The sequence below is a fragment of the Pelecanus crispus genome, chromosome 15 (assembly GCF_030463565.1).
Source record: "Pelecanus crispus isolate bPelCri1 chromosome 15, bPelCri1.pri, whole genome shotgun sequence".
Lineage (NCBI taxonomy): Eukaryota > Metazoa > Chordata > Aves > Pelecaniformes > Pelecanidae > Pelecanus > Pelecanus crispus.
Window position 1 is genome coordinate 3,388,532 of NC_134657.1, and position 16,448 is coordinate 3,404,979.

General features: G+C 69.6%; 2 protein-coding genes across 2 annotated transcripts; both read right to left on the bottom strand.

The window, feature by feature from the left end:
• Positions 1-6,226: 6,226 nt before the first annotated feature.
• Positions 6,227-7,725, bottom strand: CTRC (chymotrypsin C). The gene is made up of 8 exons (XM_075721486.1): positions 7,686-7,725; positions 7,487-7,578; positions 7,310-7,407; positions 7,087-7,212; positions 6,873-7,009; positions 6,656-6,801; positions 6,330-6,479; positions 6,227-6,244 (listed from the first exon to the last, which is right to left on the bottom strand). The coding sequence occupies exons 1-8, from the start codon at positions 7,723-7,725 to the stop codon at positions 6,227-6,229; spliced, it is 807 nt and encodes a 268-aa protein (XP_075577601.1).
• A 1,633-nt stretch (positions 7,726-9,358) lies between these two features.
• EFHD2 (EF-hand domain family member D2) lies at positions 9,359-14,042 on the bottom strand. Its single transcript, XM_075721487.1, has 4 exons — positions 13,843-14,042; positions 9,946-10,093; positions 9,671-9,805; positions 9,359-9,493 (listed from the first exon to the last, which is right to left on the bottom strand). Exons 1-4 carry the CDS (start codon positions 14,040-14,042, stop codon positions 9,359-9,361), a joined length of 618 nt encoding a protein of 205 aa, XP_075577602.1.
• Positions 14,043-16,448: the final 2,406 nt, after the last annotated feature.

The window sequence follows — 16,448 nt, forward strand, 5'->3', positions numbered from 1 at the left end:
TGGGACCTTCCCGGGCTGGTGTAGGGGTCTGGGATGTGCAGCCCTCGCCTCCGCAACCCGGGGCGAAGGGATGGCTGGAGGCGCGGAGCAGTCGGTGGGAGCGGGACATTTCGGGGAGGAGGGCAGGGAGGGAACTGCCTGGCCCCAGCTGGGGGGAATTGGGAAGGGGGCTCAGTTTGAGTTCATTAGGGCAGTGCTGGGGGCTGAAAGGGCAGGGCCGGGCCCAGGGCGAGCCAGGCAGGAGCCGGAGAGGATCTGGGCTCCGCTTGGGGCCCACAGCTGCCTGAGATGCCGACAGCGCCGGAGCCGGAGCAGTGCATCCATTGCGGGGGTGCCGGACGGCTTGGCGGGGAGCCACGGCCGCCCAGTGCCTGCGCTGCTGGGGTAAGCGAGGCTCCGTTTCTAGGTGCTGCTCGGCGGCAGAATCCTCTTGGAGATCTGCCCTGCTACGACCTCCTGCGATGGAAGGAGGAGAAAACTGGGAAGAAAAGATGGGAATTGTGGGGTTTATTTAAAAGGAAAAAAAGCAGGGTATATGGAAACTGATTTATGAAGAGGACACGGTGGAAATGCAGCAAAGAGGAACAGAGGAATGCCGAAACAAAATGGATCCTAGGTACCGGCGCTCTCCACCCTCTTCTTGTCCCGAGAGCCAGTGCTCGGCCAGCCCAGGAGCGATCCCGGGGTCCTGCAGCCCTGCCCGTCACAGGTGAGAGGGGGATTTGATGGGCAGCTCATCCCCATCCCGTCCCGCTGTGGCACCGAGCTCTGCCCCGGGGCAGGCGGGATCGTGGTGCGGCCGCAGCCGCGGTGGGATGCCGGGAGCAGCCCAGGGTCGGGGCTGGTGCCGCTTTCCCGGGGGACTCGCACGGGGCGGCCACGGGTCCCTACCGGCGGGTCCCACCTTGGGTGCCCGTCCCCGGCGTGACGGGGTGCGGGTTCCCGGCCATTGCCCACGGCATCGGCGTTGGCTCCGGTGCCGGCGGTGCCCCCAGTGCCTGGGAAAGCCTGGGGTGTGTGTGGGGTGCATGGCTGTGGGGTGCGTGGCTGTAGGATGCGTGTATGATTTTCTGGGGGGCTTTTGGTTTGGCTTCTCTTGTTATTTTAGCTTGTTGTGTTTATGGTTTGGAGCTGCAGCCGTTCCTTTTGGTTTTTTTTCCCTTTGTTTTTGGCTTTCCCGGGGCAGCGGGCGCTGCAGCAGGGTGGCAGGGTCCCCGTGCCCGTGCGTGGCCGGGGGCGAGCGCCCGGGGAGGTGCGGCCGGTTCTGCCGGAGGGATTTGGGGCCACCCCGAACCCCCCGGGGCCAGGGGGTGCCAGCCCTGTGCCGGAGCCGGCCATGGGCTGGGCACCGTGAACCCGTAGCTGGGGCTCCGGGGTGGAAGGTGGGGGGCCGGGAAAAGCCGGGATGTGGCTGTGATGGCCTGGCCGTGCCCGGGGGTTGGAGAGAGCTCAGTGCCACAGTGGTCCCTGTCCCCATCCCCTGTCCCCATCCCCGGTCCCCCTTCCCCGTCCCCCCTGGGTGTGGGGTGCTGGTGCTCTGTGTCCTGTCCGGAGCCCCTGCCTGTATCGGTGATCCCTGGAGCTAGTGTCCCCTCCCCTGGCCCTGTTGTCCCTTGAGAAAGGTGCACTGCACTCTTCTCCCTTGTTTTTTCCCCAGTTTTCTCACCCTGGGAGCAGTGGGATTAGAGTGTCCCATGGGTGCCCCATCTCGAGTGGGGGTGCAGGGGGCTGGCGGGTGTTTTTTGGGCAGCGATGGCTCACACTCTTGTCCCTCGCGTTCTTTCCACGGCATGGAGCGGTCCGTCCCCGGGGTCTCCGTGGCGGAGGCGAGCCCAGGTGTCCATCGGCGGAGCAGGGATGCAGCAGCACAGGCACGGGGGTGGTGGGGGTCAGGGAGGGATGAGGGATGCTTTTTTTGGGGTTACCCCTGGGCCCTGCCGCTCACCCTGCTTCTCCACATCTTGCGGCGCAGGCTGTGCCCGAGGAGAGCCCTGGATGTGGCCTGACACCATCAGCCGTGGACGTGGCTGTGCTGGACCATGCCCTCCGTCCCATCGGCATCGGGGTGCTGCCTGGCGTCAGGTGGGTGGTGCGGGGGCTTGTCCCTGCTTCCCGGGGTCTCCCCGAGCTCTCGCTCCCCAGGGAGGGTCCCCAGGCCCCGGGGTGGGGGTCCCCAGTCCCTCGTCTGCTCTCGTCGCCTGCCAGCGCCCGCCGTGCCCGGGACAGCCTGGGCCCGGTGCGTGTGGGGGTGCGAGTGGGGCGTGCCTGAGCTTTGGGGTCTTTTTTCCTTTTTTTAGTGCTTTTTGGTTTAGTTTGTTGTGTTTATGGTTTGGTGCTGCAGCCGTTTAGTTTTGGTTTTTTGTGCTGCGGCTGAGTGGGGCTCTCCCGGGCCCGGTGGGCGCTGGCGGGGGGCTGCTCCCTGGTTGGGGGGGGGGGGGGGTCCCCATGGCCAGGGTGCAGCGGCCGTGGCAGGGCTGGTTATTTAAAAACAAACCAACCAAAAAAACCCTAACCCCAACCCAAACCCAGCCCACAAACCACAGAGGTTTCCCCGACAGCGCGTGCATGCTTCAGCACTGCCCGTAGGGCACAATCTCACCCTTCCGCATCACAATCTCATCGCCGCTCAGCGGACGGGCGAGAGTCCCAGACTTGCACCCAACGGTGTCGACGCCTACGCCCTGCGGATGGTCTCCGCCTTCCGGGCATTGCTTGTTCCAGCAAGGCCTCAGAAGGTCAACCGAGAGCCCATTAAGCTCTATCTATCTTGCCAGCTACGCCTGCACACCTGTACCTTCGCACCACCATCGCAATTAACTGCTTCCTTCAGCACGCATCTACAGTCTTGGGACAGCTCACAGCAAGTTGCAACCTATCAATGCCTGAACGCCTCCAGCCGCCCCGCCGGCCCCTCGAGAGGAGGCTCTTCCCAACCAAAAGACCTTCTCGCTGGCATCACGCAAGCCAAGGAAGCTACATGAGACTCCACGTTCTCTAGCCTTCGCCTTGCCACCCTACGCTCTACTCCGGGAAGGTTTTAGGGCTGTGACAGCTCCCCAAGGTACGTGCTGAAGCCGCAGGGTTGAACCTACGGACCCGAGACACACACGACCCCTTACGCGTCCTGCTGGCCCCCCCCTTCAGCATGCCTCTATCATTTGCACGGACACCCTCGCGCCTTGAGCCTGTACTTTCTACAATGCGGTGACCTTCTGTCGGGAGACTTCACCTTCTGCTTACGGCACCGGTTTCACCTTCCCTGTTGGCACCCGCCTCCGGCCCCTCGCACCCCTCTCGGGGGGTTGCCGCGGACAGGCAGGGCACGGAGCTACTCCGCGTCTAATAACACCAGCTTTCAGATACTTCATGACAACATTCCACAGGTACCCTGCCTTGAACAGAAAGCACCCTACAGATCTCTAGCTACCGTAGGTTACCGGTTTCTTTACAAGTCTCCCTACAGACTGCTCAGCCTGCGCCGCCCCCGGCACTCACCTGCGCTCGGTACCCACCTGCCAGCTCCCGGCGGCCGGCCGACTCCTCGCAGAAGGGACAAGAAAAGACACCGAGACCACGTTGCCGGCCGGGCCGGGCTGCTTTATTCAACACCACTGCCCATCCTGCAACGGCTCCCACCCGAGACCCCCGCACACGTCGCCGCTCGTGCCCGCACTGCTGCTGCGACCCCCTGCATCCCTCCCTTGTGCCTGTGTACCAGGAGCCTCCCAACACCCCCAGCATCGCCCACAGTCGGTACAGGCATCCCCGCCGTTACAGGTTTTTCCAATGCATTACAGGCACACGGGCAGAAACAGCAGCAACACCGCGGCGCTTTGCATGCCCCCCGCAGCGTGCCCCCGCCACGCCCCGCTCACCCCCTCATGTTTTCCGGGTGCTCGCACAGCTGTCGCAGGGATTCGCACACCCCAAAGCAGTCTACAGCATATTTTGGCCCCCCCGCCCCCCCCCCCCAGCGCCATGGGGGTCTCGCTGCAAACTGCTGCGGGGCAGGCACAGGGTCACAGGGGCTGTCTCACATGGGGACCGCGGCCCACCGACACCCCCTTGCTGTGAGTACATCTTTTTTTTTTTTGGGGCGACGCACATCCCATGGGGCGGCAGTGCCAGCCCTGGTCCCGCTCCATCCCAACCATCGCCGGCTATGCGGGACATGGCCCGCTGCGTACCACCGCCCAGCGCCGAGGCTCGCCGCATGTCCAGGCAATGCTTGAGGCGATGGCCGGGGCTCCCGCTCCCACCAACCCACCCTTGAGGAGGGGATGCAGCGTACGGGTGGATCTACACACGTACAACGTGCCAGCACGGGGCGATACACCAGGCTGCGACACCGGCCCCTTCCTCCTGGCCCCTTGGCCATCCCCACAGTACCTGCTGAAAGACCCCCCACAGAAGACGGGTTTCACCCCACGTTGCTCCGGTTCCCGCACACAGGCTGTTCCTTCCCATCCCTGGCAGCGCGGTCCCCACCGCCCCGCCGGCGGCCGTCCCACATGAGCACCCCGACCACCCGGCCCCGGTCCCGCTTCGCACGCAGGCGCCGCACCCCGAGCATCCCTCTCCACGCAGCCTCCAGGCAGGCATTTATTAACCCCCCAGCTCACGCGTGTGCTCCCCTTCCCATAGACCTTGGCACAACATGGCCAGGCCCTCCAAAAAACGTCCACCTGCGTCGCACGTCTCCCACGCTGGGCACTGTCCATCGTGTCCCCCGCCAAGCTCAAGGTGCTGCTCTCCATCCTCACCGCTGTCTGTCCTCACCGCCCTCCATTGTCACCGCTGTCTGTCCTCACCGCCGTCCATCGTCACTGCTGTCTGTCATCACCGCCGTCCATTGTCACCGCTGTCCATCCTCACCGCCATCCGTCATCACCGCTGTCCATCCTCACCGCCGTCCATTGTCACCGCTGTCCATCCTCACCGCCATCCGTCATCACCGCTGTCCATCCTCACCGCCGTCCATTGTCACCGCTGTCCATCCTCACCGCCATCCGTCATCACCGCTGTCCATCCTCACCGCCGTCCATTGTCACCGCTGTCCATCCTCACCGCCATCCGTCATCACCGCTGTCCATCCTCACCGCCGTCCATTGTCACCGCTGTCCATCCTCACCGCCATCCGTCATCACCACTGTCCATCCTCACCACCGTCCATTGTCACCGCTGTCTGTCCTCACCACCGTCCGTCATCACCGCTGTCTATCCTCACTGCCGTCCATCCTCACCACCGTCCATCGTCGTTCCTCATTGTCGCTCCTCATCGCCATCCCGCTGCAAGGCTCCACGCTGGGCTCCGGCAGGCACAATGAGACGACGGCGGCAGTGCAGCATGGCCATTACCTCCTCGAGGCTCCGGCACGTTGGCGGCTCTGCTCGGGAGCTCGCGGCGCAGCACCCATCCCCGCCTCCCGGGCAGCCTCGTCACACCCGCTCCCATGGACGCAGCCCCCTCTTTCCCCAGCAAACCCCACGGGAGCCCCACCTCCTCCCGGGGACCCCAGAGCCAGGACACGCGCACCGCCCCGCCGGCCCCGCGCCCCATTTCTCCAGCCGCCGCAGAAGGAGACCCACGCTATGATGCTCGGCTTCTGGGCCATGTCGCAGGGCCTGGAGCCGGCAATGCCGTGCTGCTCCGAGGGGCCCCGGCTCCTCCCGGGCTCACTTGAGGCGTCCTGTGTCCCTCCCCAAAGCCCCCCCAGGACCAACCCAGTACCCTCACACCCCCATTATGAAGCAGCGATCCTCAGGTAGCCCGGGGCCAGCAAGGTCTCCTGAGACTTCCCAGGGCCAGCAAATCCCCTACAGCATCCTGGTCTCTACCAATTCCCCAAGAGCCCCCCCCCCAAAGACCAACTGGGATCCTTCCGGCCCCCCCCCGGGCCACCCAGCCAGACCCCAGCTGAGCCCCGAGCCCCTCAGCACCATGGGCAGGGGGCTCCCACTCCCCACCCCCCCCCCCCAACAACCCAGGCCAGCTTGCGGGATGGCTGCCCCCCCCCCCCCCGCCTCCCCCGGGACCCCGGCCAGCCCAGCTGCATGGCTCGGGGGACCCTCACGAGCACATGGGCCAAACCCCAGCATGGTCCCGGGTGCCCACCCCCCGGCTCCACCACGCACCCCCCCAGAAATAACCAGCAGGACAGGCGAGGCCAGCACAGCACTTTTGCCTTTATCACGCTCCAGACCTGTTGCACCGCGCGCCGCGTCCTCAGTTCGTGCTCATTTTCTGCCAACGACAAGAAATGGGGGGGCTCGCGGTGAGACCCTCGGCTGGTCGGCCCCTCCGTGGAGGGGGGCAGCGCGGCACCCACCTCGTTGATCCAGTCGATGTAGGCAGAGACCCGCGTGAAGACCGTCGGCTTCTTGGCCATGTTGCAGCTCAGCCCGGAGCCGAAGCTGACGATGCCGTCCACCTCCCAGAGCCCGGAGCGCTGGCAGTTCAGGGGGCCGCCCGAATCCCCCTGCCCGGGCAGACGGACGCTCCGTAGCCACTCCTGGGCACCCCAATTCCGCGCCCCTGGCTGCCCACCGCTGTGGCTCCATCCCCTCACCTCCTGGGCACCCCCGCCAACCCGAGCCACCCGCTCCCCGCCTCCGGCCGGGGGGGCACCCACCGCCCCACGGCGCCAGCACTCACGTTGCAGCCGGAGACGACGCCGTCGCCGCCGGCGCACACCATGGTGGTGCGCACGGTGCTGCCCCACCAGTCCCTCTGGGAGCAGATCTCGTAGTCCACCACAGGCAGCAGTGCCTGCTGCAGGACGTCGGCCAGCGGCCCGTTCGCTGCAACGACAGCCGCACCTCGCACCCGTGCCCCGCACCCCAGATTCCTCCCCGGGGACCCCCCCGCTTACTCCTGATGCGTCCCCAGCCGGTGACGTAGCAGGGGTAGTTGTTCGCCAGAATCTGGCCGGCGGGCGGCAAGCAGGCGGGCTGGATGGTCTCGCTCTCCTGCACCTCCTGCGCCAGCTTGATCAGGGCGATGTCGTTGCTGCGGGGAGAGCAGAGCCGTGGGGATGGGGGAACCCCGAGCCGTGATGCCCCACCCCCCCGCGCCCCGTCCCCTACACAATCAAGACGGAGTTCCACTTCTCGTGCACAATAATCTTCTCCACGCCCACGGCCACCGAGCCCGGCTCGTCCTCCTCCAACAGCACCTGCTTGCCCAGCACCACGCGGTACGTCATGCTAGAGCTGCGGGGCGAGACGCGGGGGCGGGGGGGGGGGTCAGTCTCCGTAACCATCTCGGCACGCACCCCCCCCCCCCCCCCCCCGGCACCCCGGCACCCACCTGATGCAGTGGGCGGCCGTCAGCACCCAGTTGGGGGCAATGAGGGTCCCGCCGCACGTGTGGCGCCAAGCCCCGGAGCGGCTGTACTGCAGCGAGATCTGCGACGGCGGGGGCACGGCGTCAGCGCGGGGATGTCCCCGTCCCCCGCCCCGTCCCCGCGTCCCCCCCCTTTCTTACCTGCCACGGCCAGCTGTGGGGCCGGGCGTCTTCGCCGCCCACCACCCGGGCGCCCAGCAGCGGCGGCACGGCCGGCTGACCGCATCCGTAGGCTGCGCGACACCCGGCAAAGGGACCTCAGCCGGCGCCCCTGTGCCCGGGGACGCGGCGGGCGCTGGGGTCCCGTCCCCCCCTCCCGCCGCCTGCCGCCCGCACCCACCGTAGCCCAGCAGCACGGCGAGACACACAGCTCCCAGCATGGTCGCGCAGTCCCAAGGTGCCACGGCGGGGACGCTCGCCCCTCTTATAGCACCCGGCGGAGGCGGCCTTGGCCTTGCCGCTGACATGTGGCAACTGTCCCACGCCGGGCCGGGGCCATCGCCCCGGCTTATCGCCCTCGCCACATCTTATCGCCCTCGCCCGTCCCGCCTGGGAATGGCCACAGCTGCCCATTGCGCCATGGCACGGCAGGGACCCCTGCACCCAACCTGGGGGCAGGCAGAGTCCCCCTCGGGGGTCGGCTGGCAGGCAGCCCCCCAGCCCTGCTGCTCTCCATGGGGTGCCGGGCGGCCCCCGCTGCACCCCAACCCCGAGCACCAGCCGCCCCGGGACGTGGCCCCCCAGTAGCCCACCGCCGGACCAGGGTCCCCGTATTTCACACTCATTGACGTGCTCGATGCGACTAAGGCCACAGCCCCACGGGGCCACGGAGCGCGGCGGGGGGGGTGACCCCTGGGCGCACGAGCAGATGCCAGCAGGGACGGCGAAGACCTTCGGGAACGCCGCACCTGGATCAGGCCCCCACTGCTTCCCACGCTGCTGTCCCGGCACCGCCGCAGCTCATCCCCGTTTGCCACAACCCGGGGCGTTCGGCTCCAGCGGCGGGGAGCGGGTGCCCGCGGCCGGACCCCGCTCCCCAGCAGGCTCCTTCCCCCAACCCGAGCCCCCGCTGCAGACGTGACCGCGCCACGGCTCCACCTCGGCCCCCTGCACAGGCACCCGGCGCACTTACAAAAGATAATATTTATTTGGGATTCAAATAAAAAAACAAAACACACCCCACCGGTACCGCCGCTCAGGGAACACCACGGGACAGACGCGCCTCCTTACAGCCACCCGCAACCGCGGGAGCCTCGACCGACCGACGGGAACCGCTCGTGGCTACAACGCTCGCCACCCTCCCGGGCTGAACGCAACACACGAAAAGCGACAATAAAGCTTCGCGGGCCAGCAGCTGCCTTTCTGTATGTTTTTTCCCAAAATAAAAAGAGACGCAGGCAAGCAGGCGCGGCGCCGCACGGCCCCTCCGCCGGCACCTGGCTCTCGCCACGCTTGCCCGCAGCACGCCTGGCTTTCGGCCCGGGCGTCCCGGCGTGCAGCGCCGAGGCGGCCACGCGTGGCAACACCGCCAGCCGCCCGAGCTGGCGCGGCCACCACGACGCCCGCCCAGGCCAGCCCCCGTCCTGCAAGCCTCGCAGTGCACGCAGTGCACGCACCACACGCGACAGCCTGGGCACGGCTGCCCGGGGACTCGGCAGCGACAACCCCCGGCACGGCTGTGGGCAGGGGACCGGGCGCTGCCGGCTTCCTCGGGGAAGGAGCAGCTCGGCAGGGCAGGAGGGGACGACGACGACGATGATGGATGCTGGGGACACGGGCAGAGGGAGCACGAACACCTACAGACACCACAGCAAGGCGGGGAGCGGGGAGCCGGGGCCGAGCGGGTGCTGCGGCTCGGCGGGGCCGGGAGCCCGCCCGCAGCCCGGCCTTCGGGGAGTCGCGGGCGGCACGCGGCTCGGCCATCGCTCCCGGCACGGTCGGCACGTGGCACGCACAGCATTCCCGGCCCGGGCGCCGCACGCCAGTCCTGCCCGGCTCCGCGCCGGCGCCCCGTCACTGCTTGAAGGTGGACTGCAGCTCCTTGAACGCCGCCTTCCTCTGCTTCAGCTCCTCCGCCTGCTTCTTCTTCTCCTCCTGCTCCGCCTTGATCTCCTCCTCGAAGCGGCTGGCATCGTGGATGGCTTGCACCTGCGGATGGTGGCACGGCTGGCCGCGTCCCCCGAGACCCCCTGCAAGGGGCAGGGGCCGCCCACCCCAGCACCTCCACCTCCGGCCCACCCGTCATCCCCGGCGAGCCCGCACCAAAGCGCCCTCGGGCACCCCCGTCCCATGTCGGGACCTCTCGCGCCCCGGCGCTCGCCTCACCTTGGCCTCGAAGAAGCTCTTGGCGCCTTTCACCCCCTCCGTGGAGACGTCGATCTCGGAGAGCCGGGCCAGGGCGTGCAGCCCGCTGTCCTCCTGCAGCTCGCCCGCCGCCGCTTTGCGGAAAATCAGCAGGAACTGCGAGGGGAGATGCTGGCGTCGGCTCCCCCGAGTCCTCGAGGCCACCACAACTCCCTCCCCGCCTTCTGACCACCGCCCCAGCCCAGCAGCCGCCGGGGACGCCTCCGTGCCAGCGTGCGGGCCCCCCGGCCCCTCACCTCCCGAAAGCTGAGCTTGCTGTCCAAGTCTTCATCCACTTCCTTGATCATGTTCTTCAGGCCCAGGTGCGTCTGCGGCGCCCCCAGCTTCTCCATCATCAGCTTCAGCTCCATCAGGTCAATGAAGCCGTCTTTCCCCGCGTCGTACCTGCGGGACGGAGGCACGGTCCCGTCAAATCGCCACGGGGCGCACAGTGTGTGCAGCCCCCCCACCGCGTGCGCCCAACAGCCGGTGCCCACGCTGGCCGGGGAGCGAGGCGGGAGCGGCAAGGACCAGGGCACCGACCCAAGGACCAGCGCGGCTCGGGCGGCTCGCCAGACCACGGGAAGCTGCCGGGGAACCGCTAACGGCCCCCCGGGGCCTCATCCGGGATCGCTTCCGCACGGCACTTGGCAGAACCAGCCCCGGGGATGCTGCCAAGCCCGCTGCCGGCTCCCTGGGCCAGGAGCCCGAGCGCACGCTACCCCGGGCCGCTACGAAGGCGAATGGGCCACGGCACCGAGCCCGCCGGGCACTGCTCCCCCCGTCGCCCCTGCGTCTGCCTCTCGGCCACGGCAGCAGCTCGCCCGGCTCCCGGGGCTTTGGCACTGTGCTCCCGGCAGCCCCTGCCTGTTTGACCGCGGCGAACACGAGCGCAGCCGGTGCAGCCTCCTCCTCCTCCTCCTCCTCCTCCTCCTCCCTGTGCCGCCTGCCCAGAGCCCCTCAGCGCCCGCGCTCCAGCCCTGGCCGGACGCCTGGGCTTGGCCGAGAGATCCGGGCGCGTCTCCCTTCACCCAGCCTGCTTACGGACCCCGGCAGAGACATCGCTCCTCGCACCCCTGCCTGCGACCGACGCCGCCATCCCACCCAGCCTCCTGCCAACAGCCCCACCAGCACGCAGCCTGCAGCTCGCCCTCGCACCGTAGGCCGTGCCGATGGCACGCTGCCCGCTGCCCCGCAGCCTTCCGGCATGGCACGGCACAGCGGGCTCTCGCTTCCTACAGCTCCGCGGCACGGGCAGCCGCTCTCCCTGCGGCGGCCCTGCGAGGCTCGCTGCTGTCACCTCGCCTGCGGGCGCAAGAGGAAGGCCCTGCAGCACGTCCCGGGGCAATGCAGAAGCAGCCGAGCAGCTACCCGGCTGCAACCGTCACGTCCGGGCTCATTTTATTTTTTTTTTCTGCGTGGCTTCTCTTTTCTGTGCTTGCAGGCGCTGCAGCAGCCACGCAGAGCATCGCCGCGCCGCAGCTCCATGACTCATTTGCACCTTCTCGGCTGCGGTCTGCGCCGTCCGTGTGGCAAGCGGCGCGTCTTCCTGCTCTCCCACGCTGCCGGGGGCCCCGAAACAGAGCCGGCTCCGCACCAGCCCCACGCTGCTCCCCTCTGCCTGCTGCTGCCGTCACCCCCGGAGCCAGGCTGGGGGAGCAGAGCCCGCTCAGAGCATCACCGCGAGAGTTCCTCGGCAAGGGGCACGTTCACTAGCGCGGCCTCGCCGCCTCGTCGCGTGCAAGCCCTCCCGCGACCGCAGGCTGCTTCCTCGCTCTCCTCCTCTCCGAGCTTCAGGGATGCAGGCATCCCTCTGCTTCCCCAAAGCTCCCAAAGGGCAACATCTCCCCTGCGGCGAGCAAAAAACCCTCACACGCCTGGCTTTACCCCGCGCAGCCGCGTCGTCGCAGCATGAGGACGGCAGCGGGGCAGGCTTTGCCTCCACGGCATCCTTTTCCTGGGAGACCCCCGGCTCCCACGCCCCGCCGCCTCCCACGCAGCCCCGGCGCTGCTCCTTTCGCTGCAGCGAGACGCTGCAGGTGTCAGAGCAAACCCGTCTGCTTCACGCGCCTGCCTCCCTCGGCTGCGCAGCGCCCGCCAGACTCCCACCGCACGCCGCTTCCACCGGCTGCGCCGCAGCCGGAGCGCCCACGGCCCCCCAGCCCCGGCTGGCACCAGGAGCAGCCGCGCCGGCTGCGGTTCTTCCCCCGGGGACCCCGAGCACGGGACCCCCGACCCTGCGGGCTCCCTTCTGCTGCAGCCCACGAGACCGCGAGCGGCAACTGGCACGGCGACAGCCCTCCGGGAAGAAGCGGGGAACGGGGGGCTCGGGGAGCTCCTTGCGCTGCCAGGGACGCCGGGAGGGCACGCCTGTGCCCCAAACACCCCCCAGCCTCGCTGCCTCCATCCCCCCCGCTTTCTCCGGCACTCGGCCGTCCCCAAGCGAGACCATGCAGCACCCCACGCCCACCGGGGCGAGGGGTGGCCGCGGCCCACCGCAGCCGTGCCTTCGCCTGCGCCGTCTCCGCGCTGCCCGCACAAAGCGCCCGACCCGCTGCGGGCTCTGCGGGGATGCTCCAGGGCCGTCCCACTCGCCCCCGGCTACTCACGCGCATCCCGGCGTGACCGTGCTCGCAGCCACCCCGATTTCTGTCTCCCCCCCACCACCTCCCTGGAAATTTCCAGGGCTCGACGCCGGCTGCCAGCTCCCCCGCCCGCGGCCCATCTCGAGGAGTCACGCTCCGCCGCGCACGGTGGCACGCAGCGTGGCCGGCGATGCCGGGGACACGCCGCCCACCCACGCTGCCCTTGCTGCCGCAGCCCCGGGGGCCGCGCCGCTGGCGGCAGAGGAGCGGGGGCCCCGTGGCAATGCGGCACGGGGTACGCGGGGGGCCCTGGCCGTATCCTCCAGCCCCCCCCCAGCCTCAGCGCAAGGTGCCAGGGTCCCTCCCTCCCAGGAGAGGGGGGAGGGGGTTCCCTTCTGTGAGGATTTGGGGGCGTGCGGGGGTCTCTCCTGCGAGGAGCTGGGGGAAGGCGCCCCTGGCATCCCTCCCGCGAGGGGCTGGATGGGGGGGAAGTCCCGGGGATCCCTCCCACGAGGGGTGGAGGGCATTGCAGCCGTCCCTCCCGCAAAGAGCTGGGAGGGGGGGAGCCTCCTGCAAGGAGCCAGGGGGTCCCTCCTGCAAGGAATCGGGGGGGTCCCTCCTGCAAGCAGCTGGAGGTCCTGGGGGTCCCTACTCCCTACTGCAAGGAGTGGGGGGTCCTGGGGGGTCCCCTCCTGCAATCAGCTGGGGGTCCTGGGGGTCCCTTCTGCAAGGAATGGAAGGGGTGTCCCTCCTGCAAGGAGCTGGAGGTCCGGGGGGTCCCTCCTGCAAGGAATGGGGGGGGTCCCGGGGGTCCCTACTACAAGGAATGGAGGGGACCCTCCTGGAAGGAATAGAGGGGGGTCTCTCCTGCAAGCAGCTGGAGGTCCCGAGGGTCTCCCCTGCAAGGAATGGGGGGGGGGGGGGCCTGTCCCAGGGTCGCCTCCTACAAGGAATGTGGGGGTCCCTCCTGCAAGGAGCTGGAGGTCCGGGGGGGACCCTCCTGCAAGGAATGGGGGAGGGGGGGGGGGCCTCCTGCAAGCAGATGGGGGGGTCCCGAGGGTCACTCCTGCAAGGAACGGGGGGAGTCCCGGGGGTCCCTTCTGCAAGGAATGGGGGGGGTCTCTCCTGCAAGGAATGGGGTGGGGTAGTCCCGGGGGTCCCTCCTGCAAGGAATGGGGGGGTCCCGGGGGTCCCTCCCGCAAGGAATGGGGGGGTCCCGGGGGTCCCTCCCGCAAGGAAGGGGGGGGGGGGTCCCGGGGATCCCTCCTGCAAGGAATGGGGGGGGTCCCGGGGGTCCCTCCTGCAAGGAATGGGGTGGGGTAGTCCCGGGGGTCCCTCCTGCAAGGAAGGGGGGGGGGGGTCCCGGGGATCCCTCCTGCAAGGAATGGGGGGGGTCCCGGGGGTCCCTCCCGCAAGGAATGGGGGGGGGTCCCGGGGGTCCCTCCTGCAGGCCGGGGCGGGGGCGCGGGGCCATCTCTCCGGCCAGCAGCCGGGATGGCGGGGGGGCCCCGGCCGGAGCCCGCTGAAGCCCCCCGGGGGGTCCCGCTCCCCGTCCCCCCCGGCACTCACTGTCGGAAGAGCCGCTCCATGTCGCGGAGCTGTCGCCGGGAGAACTCGCGGAACTCCCCGGCGGGGCTGAAGACCCGGCGGCCCCCCCCGGGCGACCCCTCGCCCCCCACCCGCCCCGCCGGGCTGCCCGGCCCCGGCCCCGGCTCCGGCCCCCGGCCCCGCCGCCCCGCCAGCTCCTCCGCCGCCGCCGCCGCCGCCATGGTGCCCGGATGCCCGCCCCGCCCCGCCCCGCTCCGCCCCGCCGGCGGGGGCGGCCCCGGGGGGCCCGGCTGCACCCCCGGCCCTGCTGCACCCCCCGGCCCCGCTGCGCGCCCCCCGCCCCGGCTGCAACCCCGGCCCCGCTGCACGCCCCCCGGCCCCGCTGCACCCCCCGGCCCCGGCTGCACGCCCCGGCTGCACGCCCCCCGCCCCGGCTGCACGCCCCCCGCCCAGCACCGGCTGCAGCCCCCTGGCCCCGGCTGCAGCCCCCGCCCAGCATCAGCTGCCACCCCCGGCCCCGGCTGCAACCCCCCCACCCCCCGGCTGCACCCCCTGGTTCCGGCTGCACCCCCACCGCCCTGCCCCGGCTGCAGCCCCCCCGCCCCCGGCCCTGGCTGCAACCTCCCCACCCCGCTGCAACGTCCAGCACCGCCTGCACCCCCCGCTGGCCCCGGCTGCAGCCCCCCCCAGCATCAGCTGCACCCCCAGCCCTGCTGCACGCCCCCTGCCCCGGCTGCAGCCCCCGCTCAGGACTGGCTGCAGCACCCTGGCCCTGGCTGCAGCCCCCCCCAGCATCAGCTGCACCCCCGGCCCTGCTGCACCCCCCAGCCCCAGCTGCAACCCCCTCAGGCCCCGCTGCACCCCCCGGCCCCGCTGCACGCCCCCCGGCCCCGGCTGCACCCCCCCCGGCCCCGCTGCACGCCCCCCGCCCTGGCTGCACGCCCCCGGCCAGCACCGGCTGCAGCCCCCTGGCCCCGGCTGCAGCCCCCCCCCCAGCATCAGCTGCACCCCCGGCCCTGCTGCACCCCCCAGCCCCAGCTGCAACCCCCTCAGGCCCCGCTGCAACCCCCGGCTCCGGCTGCAACCCCCCCCGGCCCCAGCTGCAACCCCCCGGCCCCGGCTGCCGCCCCCCACCCCGCTGCAACGCCCAGCACCGGCTGCAGCCGCCCCCCACCCCGCTGCAACGCCCAGCACCAGCTGCACCCCCCCTGGGCGCGGCTGCAGCCCCCCTGGCAGCCCCTCACCGTCTCCCCGGCCTCCCCCTGCAGCACGTCCGGCTCTCCACGGGGGTCCCCTCCACCCGCGGGTGGGATCTCGCAGGGACGCAGCTTGGATCGCTCAGGAGCAAGGGAGGGGCAGCGGCTGCTGCAGCCCCAGGGCACCTGCAGGCACCTGCGCTGCTTCCATTACCCACGGGTGGGATCGAGCGCACAGAGACAGAGTCGTACAACCATGGAACCGCTGAGGTTGGAAAAGCCCTTTAAGATCACCCAGTCCAACCATTAACCTACACTACCAGGTCCACCACTAAGCCAGTTCAGGGGAGAGTAATAATTAATTTCATGTTTCCTGGCTTGGTGGCTGGATTATTTTTAATGAAAGTAAAAACTAGGAATCACTAAGGTTGGGAAGGATCGCTAAGATCATCAGCCCAACCATCACCCCAACACCCCCATGCCCACTAAACCATGTCCCCAAGTGCCACCTCTGCCCCTTTTTTGCACCCCTCCAGGGATGGGGACTCCCCCACCATCACGTACCCCAGCCCGAAACCACCGCATCGACCCGCAGGAGATGCCCACGGCGCAGGCGGACGGGCTCACGGCTGCCCTGCCACTCATGCAGGCGTACGAGCTCACGCCTCGGCCCCACAACAAGCCCGGGCTAGCACGCCGACGGAAGCCCACCGCGCACGGAGGGGGAAAAGCAGGCCACGCCGCGAACCAGAGCCCTGCGGCACGGCCGCTCACTGCGCAGCCCGCACCAGAAGCTATGCCTCGGCCATTGCACGCCCCGCGGCCCCGGGCAGGCTGTGCCTGACAGCACGCCCACGCACGATGCGGCGTCAGCAAGCCGTGGCCCCTCCGTGCTGCTTTTAGACCTTTACCTCCCATTAACCACCCCCCCCAAAACCTCCCGAGGCTTTGCTCGCACCCAAATTACCCTCGGCTGAACAGATCTGCAGGGGACGCGGCACAGACTGCTCCGAGCGACGCAAAGGCCGAGCGGCTGCAGGGGCGACGGGCGCGGGAGCCGCCCCGTTCGCCCCAGAGACCCCCCTCCCCAAAACGCCGCTGCTCCCCAGCAAGCAGGCTCTGCTCTCACCCTTGCTAACAGAAACAGCGCAGCAGGACTGCATTTGATGGCAGCAGCGGGCGAGCCCAGGCCATTGCCCCGTCCCAACCGACCAGGACTTCGCTCTCGTCTCCCCGGGCTCGTTCTCACGCCGCCGCCGTAACGCACCAGCGCGGCCGACGCCGCTCCTCTTCGTCCCTTCCCGTTCCGACGGGGCGGCTCCGGCCGCCGCTGCGCCCCGCCGTTCCCGGGGATGCCGTGTTTCCATACCGCATCGTGCCTCGTGCTCCAACTCCCCCGTGGCACCACGGGGACCGGAGGGCGCGGGACTT

Bases quoted from the DNA above. Each gene is read 5' to 3' on its own strand.
- EFHD2 (XM_075721487.1), bottom strand. From the start codon at position 14,042: ATGGCGGCGGCGGCGGCGGCGGAGGAGCTGGCGGGGCGGCGGGGCCGG. The intron at 10,094-13,842 runs GTGAGTGCCGGG...TCCGTCCCGCAG, and splicing joins ATGGAGCGGCTCTTCCGACA to GTACGACGCGGGGAAAGACG. The intron at 9,494-9,670 runs GTGAGGCGAGCG...CACCATCCGCAG, and splicing joins AGAGCTTCTTCGAGGCCAAG to GTGCAAGCCATCCACGATGC.
- CTRC (XM_075721486.1), bottom strand. From the start codon at position 7,725: ATGCTGGGAGCTGTGTGTCTCGCCGTGCTGCTGGGCTACG. The intron at 7,408-7,486 runs GTAAGAAAGGGG...CCGCCGTCGCAG, and splicing joins CCCACAGCTGGCCGTGGCAG to ATCTCGCTGCAGTACAGCCG. The intron at 7,010-7,086 runs GTAGGGGACGGG...CTCTCCCCGCAG, and splicing joins TGGAACTCCGTCTTGATTGT to CAACGACATCGCCCTGATCA.